The following is a 22,279-nucleotide window of genomic DNA, read 5'->3' as shown; positions in this document are numbered from 1 at the left end:
TTTTAATGTGTTAAACCTAGGAGTGTTAAACCTATTTCCCCCCTTCTCTGTCTCTCTCAATCAAGCTTTATTGGCATGGCAAAAAAATACAATTTGTATTGCCAAAGCATTTCAGCCTGGAAAATCCAGACCCTGGTAATCTAGAAAGATTAAGGGTCTGGCCACAATTAATGAATCTCTCTCTCTCTCTCTCTCCTCTCTCTCTCCTCTCTCCAGGTTGGACGGTGAGAAGGTGTGTCTGGCAGGGGACAGTGCGGGCGGGAACCTGTCCATTACGGTGTCGATGGCGGGCGGCGTCGCAGGGTGTGCGTATGCCAGAGGGGCTGGTGGCGGCATACCCGGCCCACGCTACTGACCGCCTACGCCTCGCCCTCACGCCTTCTCACACTCATGGACCCTCTACTGCCCCTTAGCGTGCTGTCCCGCTGCCTCAGTGCCTACGCAGGTACACACGCACGCACGCACACACACACACACACACACACACACACACAGCTGCCACTCGATATGCTCTCCCACTTCCTCAGTGCCTACGCAGGTACCGACACTACACACACACACACACACACACACACACACACACCACACACACACACACACACACACACACACCATTGCCCCCTAGCGTGCTCTCTTGCTGCCTCAGCAAATATCTATTTACAAGCACTACATGGACAAATACATAAACCCCTCACACACACACACACACACACACACACACACACACTACAAGTGCAAATGTCCAGCATGCAGACTATGTATGTGCAAACTGCACACTCTCTCACGCTCTCAAACACATACATACATACAAACATCACACACACACATACATACATACAAACATACATGCACACAGTAAACACAGAAAATACACACTACACACACTTAGACATACAGAGGGATGTAGTGGAGGCTAAACATAAGTAAACACAGTTTATCCTCCTGAAATTTCAGAAATAGAGTTTATTCACCTCTTATTAGAGTTTATCCACTCTCAAAAGATTTATTCACCAATTGCAACTTTAACATTCAAAAATCACACTGTATAATCAAACATGTTCTGAATGACTTTTTTTAAAAACCCAATACCGCATGGTGCAGTCCACCTCACAGAATTCATAGTTTACCCACCTCTTATTTTACCACTCCATCCCTGTACAAACATACACACAGCAAACACTACACACATACAGTACACAACCAGTAGACACACACACACACAGACACACACACACACACACACACGCTGTGTGCATACATAACCATACACAGTAAGAAAAAACACGGTACTCGTACTCAACCGGTGATGCACAAACCTTTAAAAATTCACATTTCTTGCATGAACGGTTAAATCGCTGAGTCATATGCGTTAAGCTCTCACACACACACACACACACACACACACACACACACACACACACACACCACTCTCACTCAGTGACAGAGGTGAGGGAATATGTCTGTCTGCATGCTCGGTCAATTTGCACTTGTAGTGTGTGTGTTTGTGTGTGTGTTTGGTGTGTGTGTGCGTGTGTGTGTGTGTGTGTGTGGTGTGTGTGTGCGCGTGTGCGAGCATCACTCATGCTCAGCTCGAGAAGAATACAGGATTTGCAGACTGTGTCTTTTGACCTTTTGTGGCCCGTTGATTGCTTCCTTTTTTCTTAAAGAATTTTCTTGACACGTGTCTGTTATGCCGAAGATTCTTTCTTCTCTATTATGCAGCAGGGAGCGGCCACTGAGTCAGAAAGGATCTGTTCAACTGCTGGGCAAGCTGCCGGTTGCTCAGTGTTTCAGAATGTGTCTAATGCTGTCTGCATATGTTCTGTCTCTCTCTGTGAATCGGAAGTGTGTGCGTGCGTGCGTGTGTGTGTGTGTGCGTTTGAATGTTTGATGTTTTTTTTTTTGTGTGTGTTTGTCTGCATATTTCATGTGTTTTTGTGTGTGTGTGGTCATCTATATATGTTTTGTGTGTGTATGGTCTGTATCTGAATGTCTGATGTTTTTGGTTTGTGTGTGTGTGTGTCTATCTCTATTTAAAATGTCTGATGTTTTTTCGTGTGTGTGTGTGTGTGTGTGTGTGCGCGCATAGGCTCTGAGCCGTACGCAGAGAAGCAGGTGGAGAAGGTGAGCCACGCTCAGTATGGTGCGGGAGAGGACACGGCTCTGCTGGCTGCGTGACTTCAAGCAGGGCGCCTCCAACTGGATCCAGTCCCTGCTCGACCACAATAGAGCCACTACTGGTACGGAGTTGTGTGTGTGTGTGTGTGTGTGTGTGTGTGTGTGTGTGTGTGTGTGGTGTTGGTGTGTGTGTGTGTGTTTGTTTCAATCTTTATCTGTTTGTGTGTGTGTATGTTTCAATCTCTATCTGTTTTGTGTGTGTGTGTTTCAATCTTTATCTGTTTTCTTGAGTGTGTGTGTGTGTGGGTGGGGGTTGATACATCATTAGTTTGGAAAATGTGTGTACACAGATACAAGAGCTATCAGCTGAATCCACTTAGTAGCTGAACTAATCTACCGTGACAAATGCCTCAACATTTACCCAAAAAAAGCCCTCTTTCAACACTGTTTCAAGTCAATGTTAATTTAATAACAAGGCAGCCACCAACACTGATATTCTGCACTTGCTTGATCTCCACAAATTGTTCCGCTCTTTTGCAAACCTGATAAACAGTCTGAATGAGTGCCACGGAAGAGACATTGAAGCAAGCATTGACCTCACCCGATGCTCTGCTTTATTGATTCTTTCTCTTTTACCTCACACTTGACCTTGAATCGACCTTTAGAAGTGACCTTGCGTTTTTTCCATCCTATCATGTTCCTCTCCTCCCTGCAGCACTCTGGCGCCTGTGGATGCTCCTCAGGCGACCTTTGACCTTAGTGATGCCTTCCCTCCACTCTCCCAGCTCCGCCTCTTGCTCTGGTAGGGAGGGTCTCTCTACTGTCAGTCATCCGATAAGCCCTCCCTCCCAGCCACCTACCTGCACTGCCTTGTTCTCCCCTTACCCCTCCCTCTATGAATGCAGGGGATTGGCCATCGGGGCTGTCAAGTCAACAGAGGATAAAAAAAAAAAAAGAAATGGTCAAACCTGCCAAACCCCTGACCGAATAGAGAGAGTCTTTCTCGCTTGGTTGTGACCTCTAATGAGATTTGTACAGGCAGAGCCTGTATGCAGGTGTTGATTGATGGGAATGGCTGCTCTCTCAGATACTGACTATAAACAACCCGGTGATGTTCTCTCTCTCTCTCTCTCTCTCTCCTCTCTCTCTCTCTCTCTCTCTCTCTCTCTCTCTTCTCTCTCAGTCCTCTCTCTCTCTCTCTCTCTCTCTCCTCTCTCTCTCTCTCTCTCTCTCTCTCTCTCTCTCTCTGTCCTCTCCCCCTAATTGGAATCGGAAATCTCTTCTGCGTTGACGGCCGCTCCAGCCCTGTAGTCCTCTCTACTGAAATAAACAAAGACAGAGGGACACACACACACACACACACACTGTTTACAGAGCTGTATGTTGTTGTTAATTACATTTACTACGTAGCTGACCTTCATTTAACATTTAATTTTCATTTAATTTTAAGTCATTTAACCTGCAGATCGGATGCTACTTCCATACTCGACTTGCAGCACACATTCGAGAAAAAGAGAAAATAAACCTTCAGTGAAGCTTCCAGTCATAAACCTGTAGCCCATGGAGTAGACTGGCTGTGAGTTCTACTCTGAAATTGGCTCATAAAAGGGAACAAAGGGGCTAATAATATGCTCGACTGACTTTCTACATCAGACCAACAGAAACTCTTGTGTGGTAATTTCCCGCTAAACGACTCCCCCGCCGTTTTAATTAATAAACTTAATCAGCAGAGTAATATTTTAATCCCCCTGTCTCAGTCGTCTCCGGCCTCAATGAGAGCTGGCGGCCAACCGGGATGTGCCAGGGGGCACGGGCGGGTGTGGGAGGGGTTGGGGATGGAGGCGTTGAGCCCGAAGGTGTGTGTGTGTGTGTGTGTGTGTGTGTGTGGTGTGTGTGTGTGTGTCGTCTGTCCTTCAGCTTGCCAAGGTGACCAAGGCTTGGCGGTGTGAGCGAGTGGGCGCTGGCATGAGGGCAACATCAAAGGGACTGGGTGCAGGCCCACACACACACACACGGGGTGGGGGTGGGGGTGTGTAAGTCACACTGACACCACCATCACCAAACTGTGCCCTTACTCCTGTTCCAGCATGGTGCTTCTACCGACCCCCCCCCCCCCCCCCCCCCCCCATCACACACACAGACACACTCCCCTCCTCATACTCCACCATCACTGTCCTGCCTGCTTCCTTGGCAACAGTCTCCCGGTCAACAGGCTCATCCAATCTGGTGTTGGGAGGGCATCATCCACCCCAGTATCATCCTCTCCTCCTCCTTTTTCGGCAGTTACTTTTTTTTTTTTTTTTTTTTAATCCATTTGATGTTTTACTATCAGAGGCTTGGGGATTTTCTTTGCCTCGCCACTTGCTCTCTCTGATGTGTGTGTGTGTGTGTGTGTGTTGGTGTCTGTCCTAGATCACGCACCTTTTTATCTGTGTGAGAGTGAGAGAGAGAGAGGGAGTGAGCGAGTGAGCGATGTCTCTTCCTCTCCTGCTGTGTACTTTCATTCTTCCGTCTGGCTGATCCCTCCCTCCATCCCTCTCTCGGCTGCTCTGCCTGCTGGATGACTCTGAATGACCTTGAGCGGTGGGGATGACCTTGGGCCTGTTCATTGGGCCCAGTTACACCGAGAGGATGAGTTACAGCCTCGTTGGGGGGTTATTTTGGGCTCCATTTCAAATCTAACTTGTCCTCCATCCCTCCCTCCCTCCCTCTCTGTTTGTCTCTCTCTCTCTACCTCTCTCTCTTGACCTGCTTATCTCTCTTCTCTCACTCTACTTTTATTCTCTCTGTCTTTCACCTCTCTCTACCAATCTCTACCTGCACCCATTCTCTCGGTTCTGCTGTGTCATTGGCTCGTGCAGAGGAGGTGAGGAAGAGCGTCTCCGAGGCGACCTGACCTCTCTTCACTCTGACCCCCCCGTGCCCCCCAACCAGTCGTCGGAGTTCTCCGTGCGCCAGGAGTCCCTCAAGAGCCACACCTGCCAGGACCTCGCACCCATACAACTCAACTCAACTCTACCCAGAATGCACAACTGCTGTCCGAGTGCACGGTAATACCAGCCTTTTGTCCGTCTGTGCCAATATTTTTGAAAAAATGTGAAAAGGCGACTCCATTTATATATATATATATATATAAGCTAAGAATCAGTGTTGATATACACAAACTTAAAATTCATGATCTTGCTTTCTTTTTGCATTGTGATCATATAGTTCAAAGTACAAATAAAAAAAAGTTTCCTTCAGTCTGTCTCAGAACTTCACAAAGACGGATGGAAACTTGGGTTTGTGATATATGACAGACGGAAGGAGAGTATCTAAACTTGTCCCACATCTGTTTGATTCTGGCGCTACCTCTTCTCGTCTTCTGTGGACCCGTCTCTCTGTGGACCAGCTGCGACAGCTGGGATTTAAATTATACAGCAAACACACTCTGTCAGACAAGTCTTCCCTTCCCTCCACTGCCACAGAAAAACGCATGAATTCTTACAGAAATCCCCCAACTCCTCTCCTCTCCTCTCCTCTCCTCTCTCCTCTCCTCTCCTCTCCTCTCCTCTCCTCTCCTCTCCTCTCCTCTCCTCTCCTCTCCTCTCCTCTCCCTCTCTCCTCTCCTCTCCTCCCCTCCCCTCTTCCTCTCCTCTCCTCTCTTCTCTCTGCAGCCTGAGGGCGTCAGCTTCTTCCTGTCCAAGCCGATGGATGCCTCGGCGTCCAGCGCCCTCTCCTCGGTGGCCATACCGCCTAGCACCGAGGACGGCACGGGGGATACGCGCGAGTTCCCCGTGGGCTTCGAGCCGCTGCGCTCGGAGCAGCTGGCCGAGATGCCAACCCAGACCTCGCCCCTCGTCAGGAACCCCTACATGTCACCACTGCTGGCCCCCGACAGCATGCTCAAGGGCCTGCCGCCCGTCCACATCGTGGTAAGAGACCCAGAGTGGACGGAAGTGTGTGTGTGTGTGTGTGTGTGTTTGTGTGTGTGTGTGTGTGTGTGTGTGTGTGTGTGTGTGCGGCGAGTGTGAGTGTGAGTGTGCGAGTGAGTGGTTCTTCTGAAATGGTGTTTCAGAGGGCAGCCTGGTGTTTATATAATGGATGTTCTTCTGTCATTGCCCTTGTCTCTTGTTGTTATTCTCTCCATCCGTTACCCCCCTCACCCCTCCCCACCCCTCCTCACCTCTATCACTCCATCATTTTGTCCTCTCTGATCCCTATCCTCCACCCTCCTCACCTCTATCACTCCATCATTTTGTCCTCTCTGATCCCTATCCTCCACCCTCCTCTCTTGTTCTCCACCAGTTCTTTCCCTGCATCAAGTCCCACTCGTCCAGCCCGTTCCTCCTCTCCTGCCCAGCCCGTTCCTCCTCTCCTGTCCAGCCCGTTCCTCCTCTCCTGCCCAGCCCGTTCCTCCTCTCCTGTCCAGCCCGTTCCTCCTCTCCTGTCCAGCCCGTTCCTCCTCTCCTGCCCAGCCAGTTCCTCCTCTCCTGCCCAGCCCGTTCCTCCTCTCCTGTCCAGCCCGTTCCTCCTCTCCTGCCCAGCTCTCTCCTCTCCTGTCCAGCCCGTTCCTCCTCTCCTGTCCAGCCCGTTCCTCCTCTCCTGCCCAGCTCTCTCCTCTCCTGTCCAGCCCGTTCCTCCTCTCCTGCCCAGCTCTCTCCTCTCCTGTCCAGCCCGTTCCTCCTCTCCTGCCCAGCTCTCTCCTCTCCTGTCCAGCCCGTTCCTCCTCTCCTGTCCAGCCCGTTCCTCCTCTCCTGCCCAGCTCTCTCCTCTCCTGTCCAGCCCGTTCCTCCTCTCCTGCCCAGCTCTCTCCTCTCCTGTCCAGCCCGTTCCTCCTCTCCTGCCCAGCTCTCTCCTCTCCTGTCCAGCCCGTTCCTCCTCTCCTGTCCAGCTCTCTGCTCTCTGCTCTCGCTCTCTGCTCTCGCTCTCATCTTATCTTCCGTCTCCTTTCCATCACCCACTTCTTCCTTTTCCCTTCTCTCTTCATCTGCTGCCTCTCTTTTTCCATCTCTCTCTCTCTCTCTCTCTCTCTCTCTCTCTCTCTCTCTCTCTCCCCAGCTGCTTCCATCCTGCTCTGCCTGTCTTATTCCTCTCTTTTTCTCTTTCTTTCTTTCTTTCTTTCTTTCTATTTTTCTTTCTTTCTCAGTCTCTCAATAGACCCTAATTTAAAAGACGGGTCTTGATTGACACATATGTACTAAATGTCATTCTCATTTTCATTGCTGACAAATGGAATATACATATTTCTTGTTCTTTCTCTCCCTGCATGTCCTTTTCTCATCTCTGTGTGTCTGTTTCTCATCTCTCTCTCTCTCTCTCTCTCTCTCTCTCTCTCTCTCTCTCTCTCTCTCTCTCTCTCTCCTCTCTCTCTCTCTCTCTCTCTCTCTCTCTCTCTCTCTCTCTCTCTCTCTCTCTCTCCTGTGTGTCCATTTCTCATCTCTCTCCCTGTGTGTCCATTTCTCATCTCTCTCTCTCTCTCCCTGCATGTCCATTTCTCATCTCTCTCTCTCTCTCCCTGCATGTCCATTTCTCATCTCTCTCTCTCCCTGTGTGTCCATTTCTCATCTCTCTCCTCTGCTGCCCTCAGGCCTGCGCGTTGGACCCGATGCTGGACGACTCGGTGATGTTCGCCAAGCGGCTGCGTGGCGCCGACCAGCCCGTGACGCTGTGCATCGTGGATGACCTGCCGCACGGCTTCCTCAGCCTGTCGCAGCTGTCGCGCGAGACCCGCGAAGCCACCAACGTCTGCGCCGAGCGCATCCGCGAGGTCTTCCAGGGCAAGGACGCCGCGATAAGCGATGCCAACACCCACCGCAAGCTGGAGCGCACTGGCCCTGGCACTCATCACCACCACGGCGGTGGTTGCCGCCGATGACCACCACGGAAACACTCCCCGGCTCTTTGGCAGCGGCGTGATCCCCGAGCAGGTGGACGCTCGGACGGAGGAAGGGGCCAAAGTGCCAGAGAAGGAGGAGGAGGGCTTAGCCGGACTGGTGGCGGCCAACAACCCCCGGGGACTCCAGGGAGATAGGCGTTTGAGGCAGCCAATGAGACGCCAGCTTTATTGCATTTTCCAAAGAATAAAGAAAATAAACGGGAGACAGGGTTGAGAGAGGAGGGGGGGGGGGCGGCGGCAGGAGGTTTTGTAGACAAATAGGAGAAACTTGCTGAGGTCAGTCAAGAAGGGTGAAGAAAGTGATTGAAGAGGATGATGATGAGCGCCGTGAAGAAAAGGGGGGGGGGGACGAGCAGAGAGGAGCACACTAAAGAAGAAAGAGAGAAAAAAACTCCCTGCTGCTACCTACCATTGCAGTCACCAGCAACGATCAGTCACTCCTCCGAGCAGTCGGAACATTTCCACGTGTACACACACACACCCACACGCGCGCACACACACACAGACCCACATCTCATCGATACACACTCTACCTATTGCCATTTTGAGATGTATAATGCTGGTGGTTCAAACTGTGAACTCTTGGGAGCTGTGGGACAGAGCACATTAGGATGTCCTTGGAACACTCTCAAGAGTCCCACTGCAGTAGCCGACCACATAGACATAGTGATGCATAGGAACCTCCTCCTTTGCACTATGTGTCCCCTCTAACTGCCTTATAAAAACCTCTTGTGTCCACTACACAAAAAACCTCTTGTGTCCACTACACACTACACAACTTCTAACCCACTGCTTACGTTGGATTAGAAGTTGGCCTCATAGATTTTACACAAATTGAAGACACTATTCTGTGTCGGCTGTCTAACTGACTGTCCTGGATAGGAACCAAGGACGAAAAACTGGTCGAAAGGGTTTGCCAATACCTGGAAATGTTTTTATTTAAATCATATAGACTTATGTAACTTTTTATCTTAGGCTGTCTTATTCAAAGCTGCGTAATCCTTGGTTTGAGAGCGCATCTGTTGGCTTGTGAAGAGTAGATGTGATGTAGCCATAGCTGTTTTCCTTCGTCTGCTGTTCCTTTACAGAAGGTTTCTGTTCCTCTGTTGCCTCCTCAAACTGCCTCTGTTCCAGCTGAGGGTTGCTGCAGCGTTGCTGCAGTAGCACTAATCAGTGGAGTGTAAAGCACCGTCTGTCTTTTTAGGGTCACTGTCCACTTGGAGCCGGTGGTTTGCGAAGCATTAATCTCCACCATCAGAGACCATTGATCATGGGTTCAGCTCAGTCCAGCAGGAGGCTGTCCAAAAAGAAAGGAAAATTTAGATTTGTGATACTGTTGCTTTTCAGAGCTTTTCAGAGCTTTTCCCTACTTCCTGATGTCATTTAGTGTTTTTCTTGCTCCTGGAAGACAGCGTGAGTCCTTTGTGGGCGTGCTCCTAGCAGTGAGCTCTTAGCAGTGTGTCTGCCATGGAGTTGCCATCGCTGATTTATCTCTACATCAGTGCCGGAGCAGATGTATGATCGTCAACTGGAAGAAAGCTAACAGACTAGCACTAGAACTCAAACTTAGATGCTCTCTCCTTCCTCTACTCTTCTCTTTGTCTCTCTCTCTCTCTCTCCCTTTCCGTCTGACACTATCTCAGTCTTCGGTCCTGTAATGTCAGGAGAGCTGCTGCATATTGACCCATTTCTCCTCCCCGCCCCACAAGCTCCCAACCAGCCCAGCGAGGAATTATTTTAAGACTTGGCCTCCAGCAGCAGGCAGACGGCATCGCGTCATCATCACCACAGCGGGCCGCTGACAGGATGTGACCCGCTGTAGCGATGTCTGTTGCTGCCCGAGCAGACAACCAAGCCAGTGGCCTTGTAGATGGCTAGAGGTGTCATAGCGGGTGGAGAGGTGAGACTGACAGCCCAGCGCCCCCAACAGGAAGGCGGCACTCAGTGCACTTTCAGCCCCTGCGGCCCATTTAAGTGTCTAGGCTTGGGGTCGACGGGTCTGAAAATTTTATTTTAAGGGGCCCAAAAAATGGCTAGCAGTGACCCCTGTTGAGGGCTAACTGGTGCGAACACCCAGGCCTGTTTACTTTTAGTGCTCTTGGATGGTGAAGTGATCACAGAGACTTCTGATGAGCCATCGTTTTTATATATATATATATATATGCACGCCGCTGTCCTTTTTGGGGACGTTCAGAGAGGGGATGGCAAGTCGTCGACACTGACACGATCATGACAGCGGAGCCTGGAGGCACAGTTTGACCCCCGTGCAGTTAATAAATAAATAAAACGAAAAACGCCTGACTTCACTAAAAAGCGCTTCGTGGCAGTGGCAGCAGCCGCTATCAGCGCAGCGCAGGGGCTGCCGTGCTTGTTGAGCGGGTCGGAGAGGGTCAGACCCAGATACACGCTTAGAGGGGCAGATCAACCAAATGCATTGAACTGCTGGATGTTATCGGCTCGGATGTGTTGGGGGATTAAAGTCAGAACTCTGAGGAGTGGGGGGGGGGGGGATATATTTTTCTGGGGTGTCTGTGTGTGATTGGGGGGTGTTTAGAGTCTCTCTTTCTCTCTCCCTCCCTCTCTCTCTCGGAATGCAAAGTGGCTTCCGTAGAGAGGGCAGCGTTTTTCTTCTTTTTCTCCTGACTCACCTCCTCAGAGTCCCCGTCCTTACTAGGCTGTCTGCTGTTGACGCCACCTCTTTCTCTCAAATGCTGCGCTATTTTTCTGATCACTCCGCACTTTCATTCAAACTTTGACAGTGACGTGTGTGTGTGTGTGTGTGTGTGTGTGTCAGTCAGTGTCTGCTTGCCTGAGTGTCTGTGTGTGTCCCTGAATGTTGTTTTCCTTTCTTCATTTAAACAAGTGTGTCCTTGCCTTTCGTGAAGTGATGGTAGTTGTCATAGTCTGTATTTTTGTAGAGCGCGTGCAGTTGAATGTCAGACACTATGTATGTGCTTATTTAAAAGTAGAAAAAGACATTGTACCTCTGTTTTTGGTCTACATGTACCTCTCCTGTGATTTTGTGGCTGGTAGTTTGAACTTGTACCACTGGTCCTCAGGCCGATGACTACAGAAACACACATCATACTGGACATCCCTTTTAGTCACGCAAAGCTGCAGCCGAGGAGTCTACTATAGTTTTTTAGTGCCACTCTTGTGTTTACTTCTAGTATTCTTACCCTGTGTAAGCACTAAGAACCAGACTGGATCTGCTGTGTCTAAGCATTGTCCTGACTCAAAGTTACTCTGTCTGTTTGCACCTGGAGTAGGCAATGTGACGTATAGGCGAGAGTCTGTTCCACTTGCTTATATGCATCAGCACTGCATCATAACCACTAATACAGCTGGTCAAATTGAACACCCTTTGTGGGTGGCAGAGCACTTTGATCACTTTGGGTGATGACCTCCATAAGCCTGTTGTCCTAAGGAAAACATGGGTGTCACTATAATACATCTGTCCTTAGCGTCCTGCACTTGTAACACAGTGGTGTGGAGGTTCTGAGTCGTGTTTGTTGGAAGAAGACTAATGGTGCAGTTAGTCAGTCAGTCTGCAGAAGGCTTTGAACTCAGAGCTGTCTCTCTGGCCTTGACTGCTGAACTAAACTTCCAAACATCATAAATGGCCACTTCCCTTTAAGGTGGCTACTGATTGGTAATTGGTCCATTCCTAATTCATGGCTCAGAGATCTTGTGTCAAATGTTTTTTTCTTGAACAGTTTCGTAGTATTATTTGTTTAATCAGTCCTTAGTCATGGACTATTTTCAGTAATGAGATGAGATGTAGGCTAGATGCAGTTCGCTTTGAGTTCTGCTTGTGTAGTGTTGTTATGCTGTTACAGTGCTGGATTTGAGTTGGGATAAAGTTGTAGTCTCAACCATAAACATGCAAGCCATACTAAGACTGAATGCTGTATAAAATGGCTTATTTTCTTTTTAATAAAAATGTATTTTATGAGTTGAAATATACCACAAGTGCAACCATGTGTACATGAAAGAAAGAATGAATATATATATTCTTTATTATTTTATTTTTAGCTTCATATTATTATATCCCTATATGGATCAATTTAACAAATCATGCAGTAACTAAGCAATAATGATCATGGTGTGCAACTGCAAAATATAATAAATATTCAAAATGACTATTTTCAGGAATATGTTTTTCCTTGTGTTGATTTTTATCTGAATAAATATTCTTCAAACAAATATATAAGTGATATGACTGTTTTGAATTATTGAAAAGTTTCACACATTCTCTCGCTTCTAGTTAGCCTTTGTGTGTACTACATGTCATGTAGGCTACAAGCAACGTTATGATTGGAGCTGGAATAGGCCTAGGCCAAAACGCAGCCGATGTATTGGTAGTCTGTAGGGCTCGGCTATGAAGGAGCACTGAAGGAACAGGCTGCACTGTTATATAAATAAATAAAAAAAACTTTATCTACCACTGCCGTATATGAAATGACACTGTAAGAGTTAGAAATATTTATTTTAGTATATGTCGCATCCTTCTGTCGGACACGCGCGTTCCGCTCTCCCCCTGGTAGACACGGACGGGAGGGGTGTTGGGGCGCGTATCCTTGTGAAAAGCGCGCCCCCATTCTGAGGTATTGGGGATACATGCATGAGCAGGATACGGGAGCGCGCTCTCTGTCCCTGCTGCCCACATCTTTTACCTTCCGTCTTTTTTCCTGCACACTCGAATATTGGCAAGGGTTCATCTGCGCGGAGCAGGAGAGCAGGTTAAAATGGAGAAGGTGCTGGGTCTGGCGGTATTGTCGAGTATTTTATGTGTCGGCTCCGTTGTTGGGAAATATGTCAGAGGAATCGTCAACACGAAAGAGGTGAGATACATTTCCATGTTTTATGCTTTTATCCAACTATTTAGACGATGGTTGTGATCTGTCCGGTGTGCAAACATCTGCTTAAACTTGCTGCAGAATGTCATTTTATGCTCTTACATTTACCCGCTAATGGCATCTTTATTTGCCGAAACATCAGCATTTAAGTGTATCTGAAAAGCATAGTGTCCATGAGAATATATGGGTCCCTATTAATAATGTGTTTTTAAGACCATCCATCGTGCCGTGTTTAGCAAGCCTTTGCGAAGAACACTTTCCATTCATTACCTTTTCGTAGCCACATAGCGGTGCTCCACAACTCTTCGTTCGAATATCGTCGACACCGTTACAGGTGTGCAGAAGGCAGAATGCTCTGTCGTCAACACTTGAGCCATTATTGCTCAATCATTGTCAGTAGGCTATAGCATCACTGACAGACCCATTATACTCTGCCTTTACGCAGGAATAGACTGTGAACTCAGACGCCAAAACCTGAACTTCAATGTGGTTTTATTATAGAGGGTGAGAGGCTTGGTAGCTGTTTTTTTTTTTTAAATATGTGTTTCGTTTTTATCAGTAGGCTACACGTGCTCAGCGTGGGAGAAAAATGTGCAAAAGAATGTGTAAATTGGATGTGGCTCGAGCCAAATCCCAGGCGGAGGCTCCTCGCTCTCAGAACAGCCTCTGTTAATTTTCCTGTCCCACTTCAATGATTGAATCCTGCCCCGTCTCCAGGTAGCTAACGATTGACTGCCTAAATGTTGAGGGAGGAAAAGTAGGCTGCATAATATTATACAAAATGATGAAAAGCTCAAAGTGCCTTAAATATGTTTTATGTGTAAAGCACCCATGTTGCACCTGGCTACAATATGACAGAACTAATCAGCTGAAAACATGCATTATTTGGTTTAGACACATTTGCTTTCATTGTAAACATTTGATCTATTTCTCCTTTTTTTGCCTTTGACAGTTGTAAACATTTATTCTAAATTTCAGCATTAAGGCACTTTGGAAAACTCTGGGTTTAGTTATAGTCTGAGGCATTTCCATATGGAGGTATGAGTAGTGTGTGTCTACTTGAATGGCGTGCTTAAACACACCATTAATCTCCCCGTTTGCCCCACGGCAAGGTCATGCCCGGAGCCCGCAGCCTGTGACTGGCTCTCCACCATGCCTAAGTGTGTGGACTAATACTGAGGCTGCCATAGTTCAGTCATTAACACTAATCTCAATGCATACATTCATAGTTCATATTAAAGCATTGTGCGTGTGTGTGTGTGTGTGTGTGGGGGGGGGGGGGGGGGGGGGGCACAACAGACAACAACAGGATCACTAAACCCTCCCTCACCCCCACCCAACCACAATACTCCACCCTCCCTCACCCCCACCCAACCACAATACTCCACGTACATGTATCCCTCACCCCTACCCAACCACAATACTCCACCCTCCCTCACCCCCACCCAACCACAATACTCCACGTACATGTATCTCTATGTTATGAAATAGTAAAATGTAGTATCATTACCACCAGGGTGCTATCAATAGTAAGGAGTAATATCAGTGACATGGCATATTGGCATCTAGATTCTAGAAATGCTTGCCTCTGCCCAACATAGATGTAGTGTGTGCTTCACTTCACTGTGTGCTGAGTGTGTTTCACTAATTCACGGATTGGGATAAATTCAGAGACCTAATTTCCCTCATGGGATCAAAAGAGTATATATACTTACTTATACTTATACTAGATAATAGTTTGGATAGTAGTATCTCTTATTACACAATGATAAGATAATACTTTTTTGTGTGGTAGTATATGCTGGTGCTATCAGCAACAACCACAGTCTGAGTCCTCACATTGCCAGGTTCTTCCTTCTATGTGTGTGTATAGCCATATGGATGTGTATCTATGTGTGAGCGTGTGCCTGACTAGGTGTGTGTTTAAGAGTTGCACTGTTGTGTAACTTTGCTAATGAATCTTTTAGGGGCCAGTGGACGAGGGGTGACATGACTAGTTGATTGGTAATTAATTGTTAATGAGGCTTAGCGTGCAGAGAGGGATCCAGAGGGCGAGAGAGAGAGGGAGGGATGGAGGAAGAGAGGAAGGAAGGAAGAGAGGGAAAGAGAAGGAAAGAGAAGGAAGGGGACAAGAGGGAAAGGCTGGATGATTTGTAGAATGGCTGGATACTTCATCTGGTTGTAGCTGTTGATTGATGTCATGTCCACTCTTTCTTTCTTTCTTTCTTTCTTTCTTTCTTTCACACATTGGCTCAATGACTGCATTACAACGCTGTGTCTGTAGGGAATTAGAAAGGTGATGGGGATTAGCGCTGACAGTGTGTGCACACCTTGCTTTACACTCCGAGTACCAGAGCCCTGGGACACAGTAAGTAGAGGGCTCGGAAGCCACACGCTCCTAGCTGATTCCAGATCAGACACTGGGAGACCAGGAGGAGGAGGAGGGAGAGAGGGAATGAGTGGGGACACCAAGACATAAGAAAAAGAGATAAAATATTTGGGTTAGTAAAGAGGGTGGGGTGACAGTGGAGTGAGAAGCCCAAGGTTATGGAGGGAAAAAGTGAAAAATGTCTCAAGAAGGAGATTAAAGAGGAGGGGAAATGCAGCTAGGCTGAGTTAGATGGGTGATTTAGAATCAGCGCACAAAACCGAAAAATAAATAACAGGCTCTTGGGAGGGAAATTTGGAGATGGAGCACCTTTTTTCCCCCCTGAAACTTGCATAAGTGATCTCTCTGCTATGACGGCGCATAATTACCGTCATTCATCTTCAGGTGGGGATGTTTGCCTTTTATGTCTGCTGCCGTGCCGGCGCTCATCAAGTCAGTTCAACCCTGCAGGTCGCAGAGGAAGAACATTCTGTGATTCCAGGCCAGACCCAGGACAACGCACAGCCAATGCCGATTCAGAGAGTAATAGAGTAGGCAACAGAGAAAGAAAAGACGGGAGAGAGAGAGAGGGAGATAGAGAGAGAGAGAGAGAAATGGAATAAAAATGAAGGCAGACCATTATGGCCTCCAACTCCTCAGCACTAGTCGGCCTTTCATTTTTATTTTTTTTATTCGGCGAGAGTAGGGCCTCTTTCAGTTTCTATGGCAGCTGGCGAGTGAGGCATGTGGCCGTTGCCATGACAGTAAAAAAAAAAGGAACTGAGCAGTGTTGTTATGTCGTCTGAGTGGGGCGGCGGGTTTATGGCTGCAGCTGACCAGCCATGCGCGCTCACAACTTCACAACAAGGGGGTCTCTTCAAAGGAGCGCCGGATAGCACCTGTCACATGACTATGTCCGTCTCGCCCAATTGGCCGCACCCCCGACTCTTGTTTGGGTGAGTTCAGTCAGGGTGGAATCGGGTGGTTGTGTGGTTTTGTGACCTCTGTTGCTACGGCAACATGCAGACCCACCCCCAATGCAGGGCAGGAGGAACCAAGATGGCGTTGGGGTGTAAAGTTGGCATCCACCCCCACTATGTTTTTCCACTCCATTGAGCGGTGATGGTGTGTGAGGAAGAGGAGACTAATCCAGGGTACTGGAGTGTATCGCCTCTCTCAGCAAACACCCAATTGAGTGATATTGTTGTGTGCAGTGCTGTACACAGGAACCATAAACGATACCATCAGCACTATGTTGTGGCCGGATAGGCACTGCTGACTATTAATGTGTTTCCCCTCTAGTCCTCCCTCTCTCTATCTCTCTCTCTGTCTCTCTTTCTCTCTCTATCTCTCGCTTTTAAATTTTCTTTCTTACCCTCTCTTTCTCTCTCATCCTCTCTCTCTCTCTGTTATTCTCTCTCTCTCTCCATCCCTCTGTCTTCTCTTGCCCTTTATCCAGTTCCTCCTCTATGTGCTCCACACTACTTACATCTCCTCTCCTCTTGACCTCTCTCTCTCTCTCTCTCATTGTCCCTCTCTCTTTCTCCTCCCATCTTGACCTCTTTCAGTCTCATTGTGTCTCCTTTTCAGGACTGGCTCTTCCTGACCCGCTTCTGCTTCCTGACCAACTTTGGCAGGTTGGACTTCAGATTCCGCTACCCAAAGGTAGAATTACACTGCACATGTCCACTAGAAAGAACTTCCTCTCTTCCCTGACATTCTTCTCCGATAGTTGCGTACCTCTTTTCCTGATATTTGTGAATCATCCTCCGTCTCTCTCTTTCTCTTTTTCTTTGTCACTGTTCACTTTGGTTACTCTCCCCCCCATCTTCATGCATCCCTTCTCATGACATTTACAAACGGTAATTGTTTTGTTTTCCTGTAGTCTGCAAAATGTTGTCCTAGAGTTATCTTTGTTCACATTATTTAGATTTAACTGGTGACCTTCCTGCCAGTTTATGTTTATAGTTCATAGTTCTTAGCAGTCTCTTTAGTCCAAAGCATCTATTATTATTCTTTTAGTCTTATTAGTCTTATTATTAAACATTATTAGTCTTATTATTAAACATTATTATTGTTATTAGTCTTATTATTCCCTACCTCATCCCCCCACACACACCACCCACCCCACCCTCTCCTTCTCTTTCCCTCCCTCTCGGCACCACAGAGGACTCTCTGTGCACTTGCTCTCGCCCTCCTGTGTGCCACTGGTCCCTTGGCCACCTCACTGGCTATCTGTCAGCATCTTCCTTAAGCTTGTCAGCCTCGTTGTCGCTCGCTCAATCCCTCTGTCCTTCAGTCGCACTAGTGGAGTTTAAAGGCTCCTTCCACAATTAATCTCTCCCTCTCAATCTCTCTTTCTGTCCGTTTGTTTGTCTGACCCTCACCACCTTTCTAGTACCTCTCTCTCTCTCTCTCCTCTCTCTCTCTCTCTCTCTCTCTCTTTCTTTCTCTCTTTTATGCTCTTTCTCTTTTGTTCCGTTCCTCTCTTCAAGTCACGCTGCTGTCAGAACATATTGCTCTACTTTGATGACAGCTCCCAATGGCCAGCAGTGTACAAAAGGCCAGATAAGGTGAGAAAATTGCCAACCTGTGTGTGTGTGTGTGTGTGTGTCTGTGTGTGAGTGAGAGAGAGAGAGAGGAAGAACGTGTAGAGGTGGAACGTAAAATGTGCCCTGGAGTCCTGAAATCTTTGAAGCTGGTGTCATCAAAGAGATGTGAAAGAGATGGCATGTTGTCCATGCGTATAATCCTCACCAAACCAATGTGTCTGAATTCAGGACTGCTACCAGAGGGAGGCTGTGCTGCGGCCAGAGAATAATCAGGTCATCAACCTGACCACCGACTACAAGTGGTCAGGCTGCGCGGTAAGACCACAAACCAACAGCGGTGGGGGCTGGGGTGGACGCCGAGATATCGTCTAACACTTTAATGTGTTTGTTCAATGTATGCATGTGTAGATGTTGAATGTAGATGTGTGTTGTATATGGGTGTTTTACAGAGGGCTGTGCTATGCAAGGTAATGGGTATCTTTGGAGGAGTAACTGATCTCTAAAAGAACACTCCAGTGAGCAGCTATTGCTTCTGAAGAGACTTGTTGTCTGGAGATCAGTGGTTACTCCTGTAATGACCTGGGTAATCCAGTAACATTGCTTCATAGTATACTCTCCTGGTGTATATGGATCTGTTTGTTTGTATTGAGTATGTATATATGGGGTATGCAATGTGTTAGGCATAGATAACATGAGCAAGATGGGTGATAGGTTTCTGGAGAAGGTGGTTGTTTATTCTGTTTTTGTGGTGTGAATGCAGGTGGATATGTGGGAGTTTGTTTGTGTGTGTGTTTGTTTGTGTGTGTGTGCGTGTGTGTGTGTGTGTGTGTGTGTGTGTGTTCCATCTTTGGGTTTGCTTAAGAAGGTGTTGCCGAAGTGACTGCCCTGAGGGGTGTATGTGGGTGTGTTTCTTTGCACATTGTGTGTGTGTGTGTGTGTGTATATGTGTGTGTGTGTGTGTGTGTGTGCGTGTGTGTGTGTGTGTGTGTGTGTGTGTGGGGATACATGCTGCTATGATTTTTAGTGGATGGATGTCTCCTTTGTTTATTGGATTTTGTCTATTCTGTATATGTGTCAGAATGTGTGTTATATTTTTGTGTGCTAGTGCTTGTGAGTGTATGTGTGTGAGTGTGTGTGTGTGTGTGTGTGTCTGTGTGTGTGTGTGTGAGTGTCTCACCTTGTGTATGTGTGTGTGTGTGTGTGTGTGTGTGTGTGTGTGTGTGTGTGTGTGTGTGAGTGAGTGTCTCACCTTGTGTGTGTGTGTGTGTGTGTCTCTCCCCAGGTGGAGGTGGAGGGCGATGAGGAGACTCTGAGCTGCGTGGGAGGCCGCAGTTTCCGCTCGGTCAGAGAGAGGTGGTGGTACATCGCTCTCAGCAAGTGCGGGGTGAGTGTGTGTGTGTGTCTGTGTGTGCTCATGTGTGAATGTGTTTTGGCGAGCAAAAGCAAACAAATGAATGAGCATCCGCGAACATTAATCTTGAAGGGCATTACGACATGTTGAGAGGCAGCTTGCGGCGCATGAAAGCGCCATGCATCTTTTAAGGGCTTTTTCTTGTTTGAAAGGCTCCGGCGGAACAGAAGTTTAAAGGCACGCCGTGTGGTGTAGCGGGCTTGATTTAAATGGATGTTTTCAATGGAGGGGGGAGGCATTTACAGATGAATTATCTGCTTTGGCGGAACTGAGTATGACCAGAATATGTCTGGTTTAAAATGCCTGTAACTGTGTTTTTTGTGTATAAGACATTCATTTGAGGGGATGCAGTCGTGATGCAGACATTCATTTAAAGGGGTGTAGTCGTGTATCCAACCCTTAGTGGAAGGAAAAGTTGAAAGGGAGACTCCCTTCTGCTGAGAGTGCACCCCCCCCCCCCCCCCCCCCCACACACACACACACATACACACACACACACTAACACACACACAGACACACAGACACACAGACACACACATACACACACATATATGTATATATATTTTCAAAAGGAATAGAGTAATGTAGACTAGAGTAATGTGGCATGTCTCCCGGTAAGGACAACATCTCTGATGCAGTGGCATGTGTTGTCGGTGGGATGTTTGGTTTGGCAGGAGGCCGTGGCCAGAGCGATGTTAATGGCCTTGGCGGGGTGTCTGGAGAGAGGTGGATTATGGGTAAAGGTGCGGGACGGTGCTGGGGCTGATGGACGGGAGGTTAAATGCTGTTGGACGGTGGCTGCAGCTCAGTGTGTGTGTGCCATGGCTCGTGGGGACGCCTGCGCTGTCGTCTGCCAATTTCTGTCATTGTGCTCACTCGGTCTCGCACACACACACACACACACACACACACACACACACATATTCTCTTCTTTCTATCTGAGTATTTGCTATTCTATTCTCTCTTTCTATCTGAGTATTTGCTCTCTCTCACACACACACACACACACACACACACACACACACTCTGTGTCTCTCTCTTTCTCACTCACTTACTCACACACACACACACACACATACTACTGTATCTGTCTATTCTCTCTTTCTATCTGAGTATTTGCTCTCTCTCTCTCACACACACACACACACACACGCTCTAACACATTCTCTCTCTCTCTCTCTCTCTCTCTCTCTCTCTCTCTCTCTCTCTCTGCTGGTCTGCCGGTCCTCCATCACTCCTGCCTCCTGTTCCTCTTCACCTCTGCACAGCACCGCAGCTGTTAGACTCTCTCTGTTCTCTCCATCTCTCTCTGTTCTCTCCATCTGCTGAAGTTTCTCTGTCTTTCTTTTATCCTTCCTCTTTTTTTGCTTCTGTTTATAGTTCTAGTGTTAGCCAGTATTTCTGTATTTTTCATTTTCCACAAAAATACATACCCTCCCACTTCTCTCTCTCGCTCCCTCTCTCCCTCTCTCTCTGTCTCTCTCTCTCTCTCTTGCTCTATCTCTCTCTCTCTCTCTCTCTCTCTCTCTGTCTCTCTCTCTCTTGCTCTCTCACTCTCTCACTCTCTGGCACTGTGTCTTCAGCAACAGTGATCGTTTTGAGGCAGGCAGGCAGGCTTCGTGCGTCTCACCCCTTTTAGATGCATACAGAGGGAATGAACGGCTGCTCTCCGCCACAGGAAATCAAAGGCTTTTTCCTGTTCGCTCAAATCAGCTCAGCAACCGCAAACTCCCCCACTTTGAAGTCTTTTATATGAGATGATCTCTAGTGGTAATAGGCCTCTTTCTCTCCCTCTCTCTTTCTTTCCCTCTCTCTCCTTCTCTCTTTCTCTTTCTCTTTCTCTCTCCCTCTCTCTCTCTCTCTATTTCTGTCTCTTCCCTCTTTTGTTCTCTTTGGTATCTGTCTGCTGACGCCTCCCCTTTCTCTCTGTTTGTTTTTCATGTTGTTAATTGCCAATGTCTGTATCTTTCTTTCTCTCTCTCTCTCTCTCTCTCTCTCTCTCTCTCTCTCTCTCTCTCTCCCTCATTCTCTATCTCTCTCTTTTTCTCTCCCTCTACTGCGCAGGGAGAGGGGTTGCTGTTGGAGTACGAGTTGAAACTAACCAACGGCCAGTCCTTCTGGACTCAGCATTTCTCAGCGGATGAGTTTGGTGAGTTGGGTGGTGAGGCGAGGTGCGTTGGGGTCATGCAGTATTCATGGCTGCCCTTCAGCTCCAACTTCCAAGCAAAAGGAGAACAGGGAGTGTGTTTTGTTTCTCCCAAGCTCTTTTCACACTGCTTTATATTTGTGGACCAGAAAGAGTCCTACCTGTGATTGAACTTGGGAGTTTGATATGGGACAGTAACTGAGAAGGGAGTGGGGGGTTCATTCTCATTTGTTCCCTTTTTTCATTTTTATTCCATTATCTTTTCATCTTTTGCTCTCTCTCCCTCCACAGGGATTCTGGAGACAGACATCACCTTCCTGGTGATCTTCATCATTGTATTCACCCTCTCCTGCTACTTTGCACGTGAGTGCCTCCCCTCATTGTAAAAAAACATGGAGGACGGCTTAAAGGCTCCTGCATTATAAATATGGGCCGCCACTGCCCCAACCCAAGTGTATGATTCCTTCCTTCCTCAGTCCTTGTTGTGCTGAGTGGCACAGGGCAAGCACTAAGGATCTCCACTCGTCTCTGTCGTTTGCATTCTTCTCAGTGGTGTTCCAGCTGGAACCTCTCTCCTTCGTTTCACCTTCCATGGTTCGTCTCCAGGTTGTTTTAGGTCTCCCTCTTTTAGGTGTCCATCGCAGTGCTACTTTTGGGATGTCCTAAGTATATGCCCTAGCTAGCCATGTCCAGTATTGTAAACATTATTGTATCCATGTCCAAGCACTCTGTTACACTGTGTAGCTCACAATTTGTTATCTTCTTAGGTCAAAATATCAAGATCTTTCTGAGGCAGTTGTTGTGAAAGCTGGAAAGCTTGCCTATGTCTCTCTCTGTCACTCTCCAGCATTCAGCACCATGAAGAAGACAGGCATTACACAGCTGTTGTATAGCATGGACTTTGTGTTCCTTGTTATGTTTGTTGACCTCCAGAGTGTATGAAACCC

General features: G+C 47.6%; 2 protein-coding genes across 2 annotated transcripts in view; both read left to right on the top strand.

Annotated features, from left to right (window-relative positions):
• Window positions 1-12,204, top strand: part of lipeb (lipase, hormone-sensitive b) — a 35,077-nt gene extending 22,873 nt beyond the window's left edge. The window contains 10 exon segments of the mRNA XM_042106288.1: window positions 217-286; window positions 288-344; window positions 346-445; window positions 2,090-2,130; window positions 2,132-2,240; window positions 4,980-5,006; window positions 5,009-5,107; window positions 5,110-5,168; window positions 5,775-6,032; window positions 7,688-12,204. Coding sequence (XP_041962222.1) covers window positions 217-286; window positions 288-344; window positions 346-445; window positions 2,090-2,130; window positions 2,132-2,240; window positions 4,980-5,006; window positions 5,009-5,107; window positions 5,110-5,168; window positions 5,775-6,032; window positions 7,688-7,975 — 1,108 coding nt within the window. The 3' untranslated portion in view covers window positions 7,976-12,204.
• Window positions 12,205-12,665: 461 nt separating this feature from the next.
• tmem145 (transmembrane protein 145) overlaps window positions 12,666-22,279 on the top strand; it is a 21,666-nt gene continuing 12,052 nt past the window's right edge. Inside the window, exons 1-7 of the mRNA XM_042106163.1 lie at window positions 12,666-12,840; window positions 16,814-16,888; window positions 17,719-17,796; window positions 18,004-18,090; window positions 19,058-19,159; window positions 21,251-21,335; window positions 21,624-21,695. Of these exons, the coding sequence (XP_041962097.1) occupies window positions 12,745-12,840; window positions 16,814-16,888; window positions 17,719-17,796; window positions 18,004-18,090; window positions 19,058-19,159; window positions 21,251-21,335; window positions 21,624-21,695 (595 nt within the window). The 5' untranslated portion in view covers window positions 12,666-12,744. The remainder of the gene's footprint in view (window positions 12,841-16,813; window positions 16,889-17,718; window positions 17,797-18,003; window positions 18,091-19,057; window positions 19,160-21,250; window positions 21,336-21,623; window positions 21,696-22,279) is intronic.

The sequence above is a fragment of the Alosa sapidissima genome, chromosome 10, assembly GCF_018492685.1.
Source record: "Alosa sapidissima isolate fAloSap1 chromosome 10, fAloSap1.pri, whole genome shotgun sequence".
Lineage (NCBI taxonomy): Eukaryota > Metazoa > Chordata > Actinopteri > Clupeiformes > Clupeidae > Alosa > Alosa sapidissima.
This window is presented reverse-complemented; position numbering and strand designations above follow the sequence as displayed.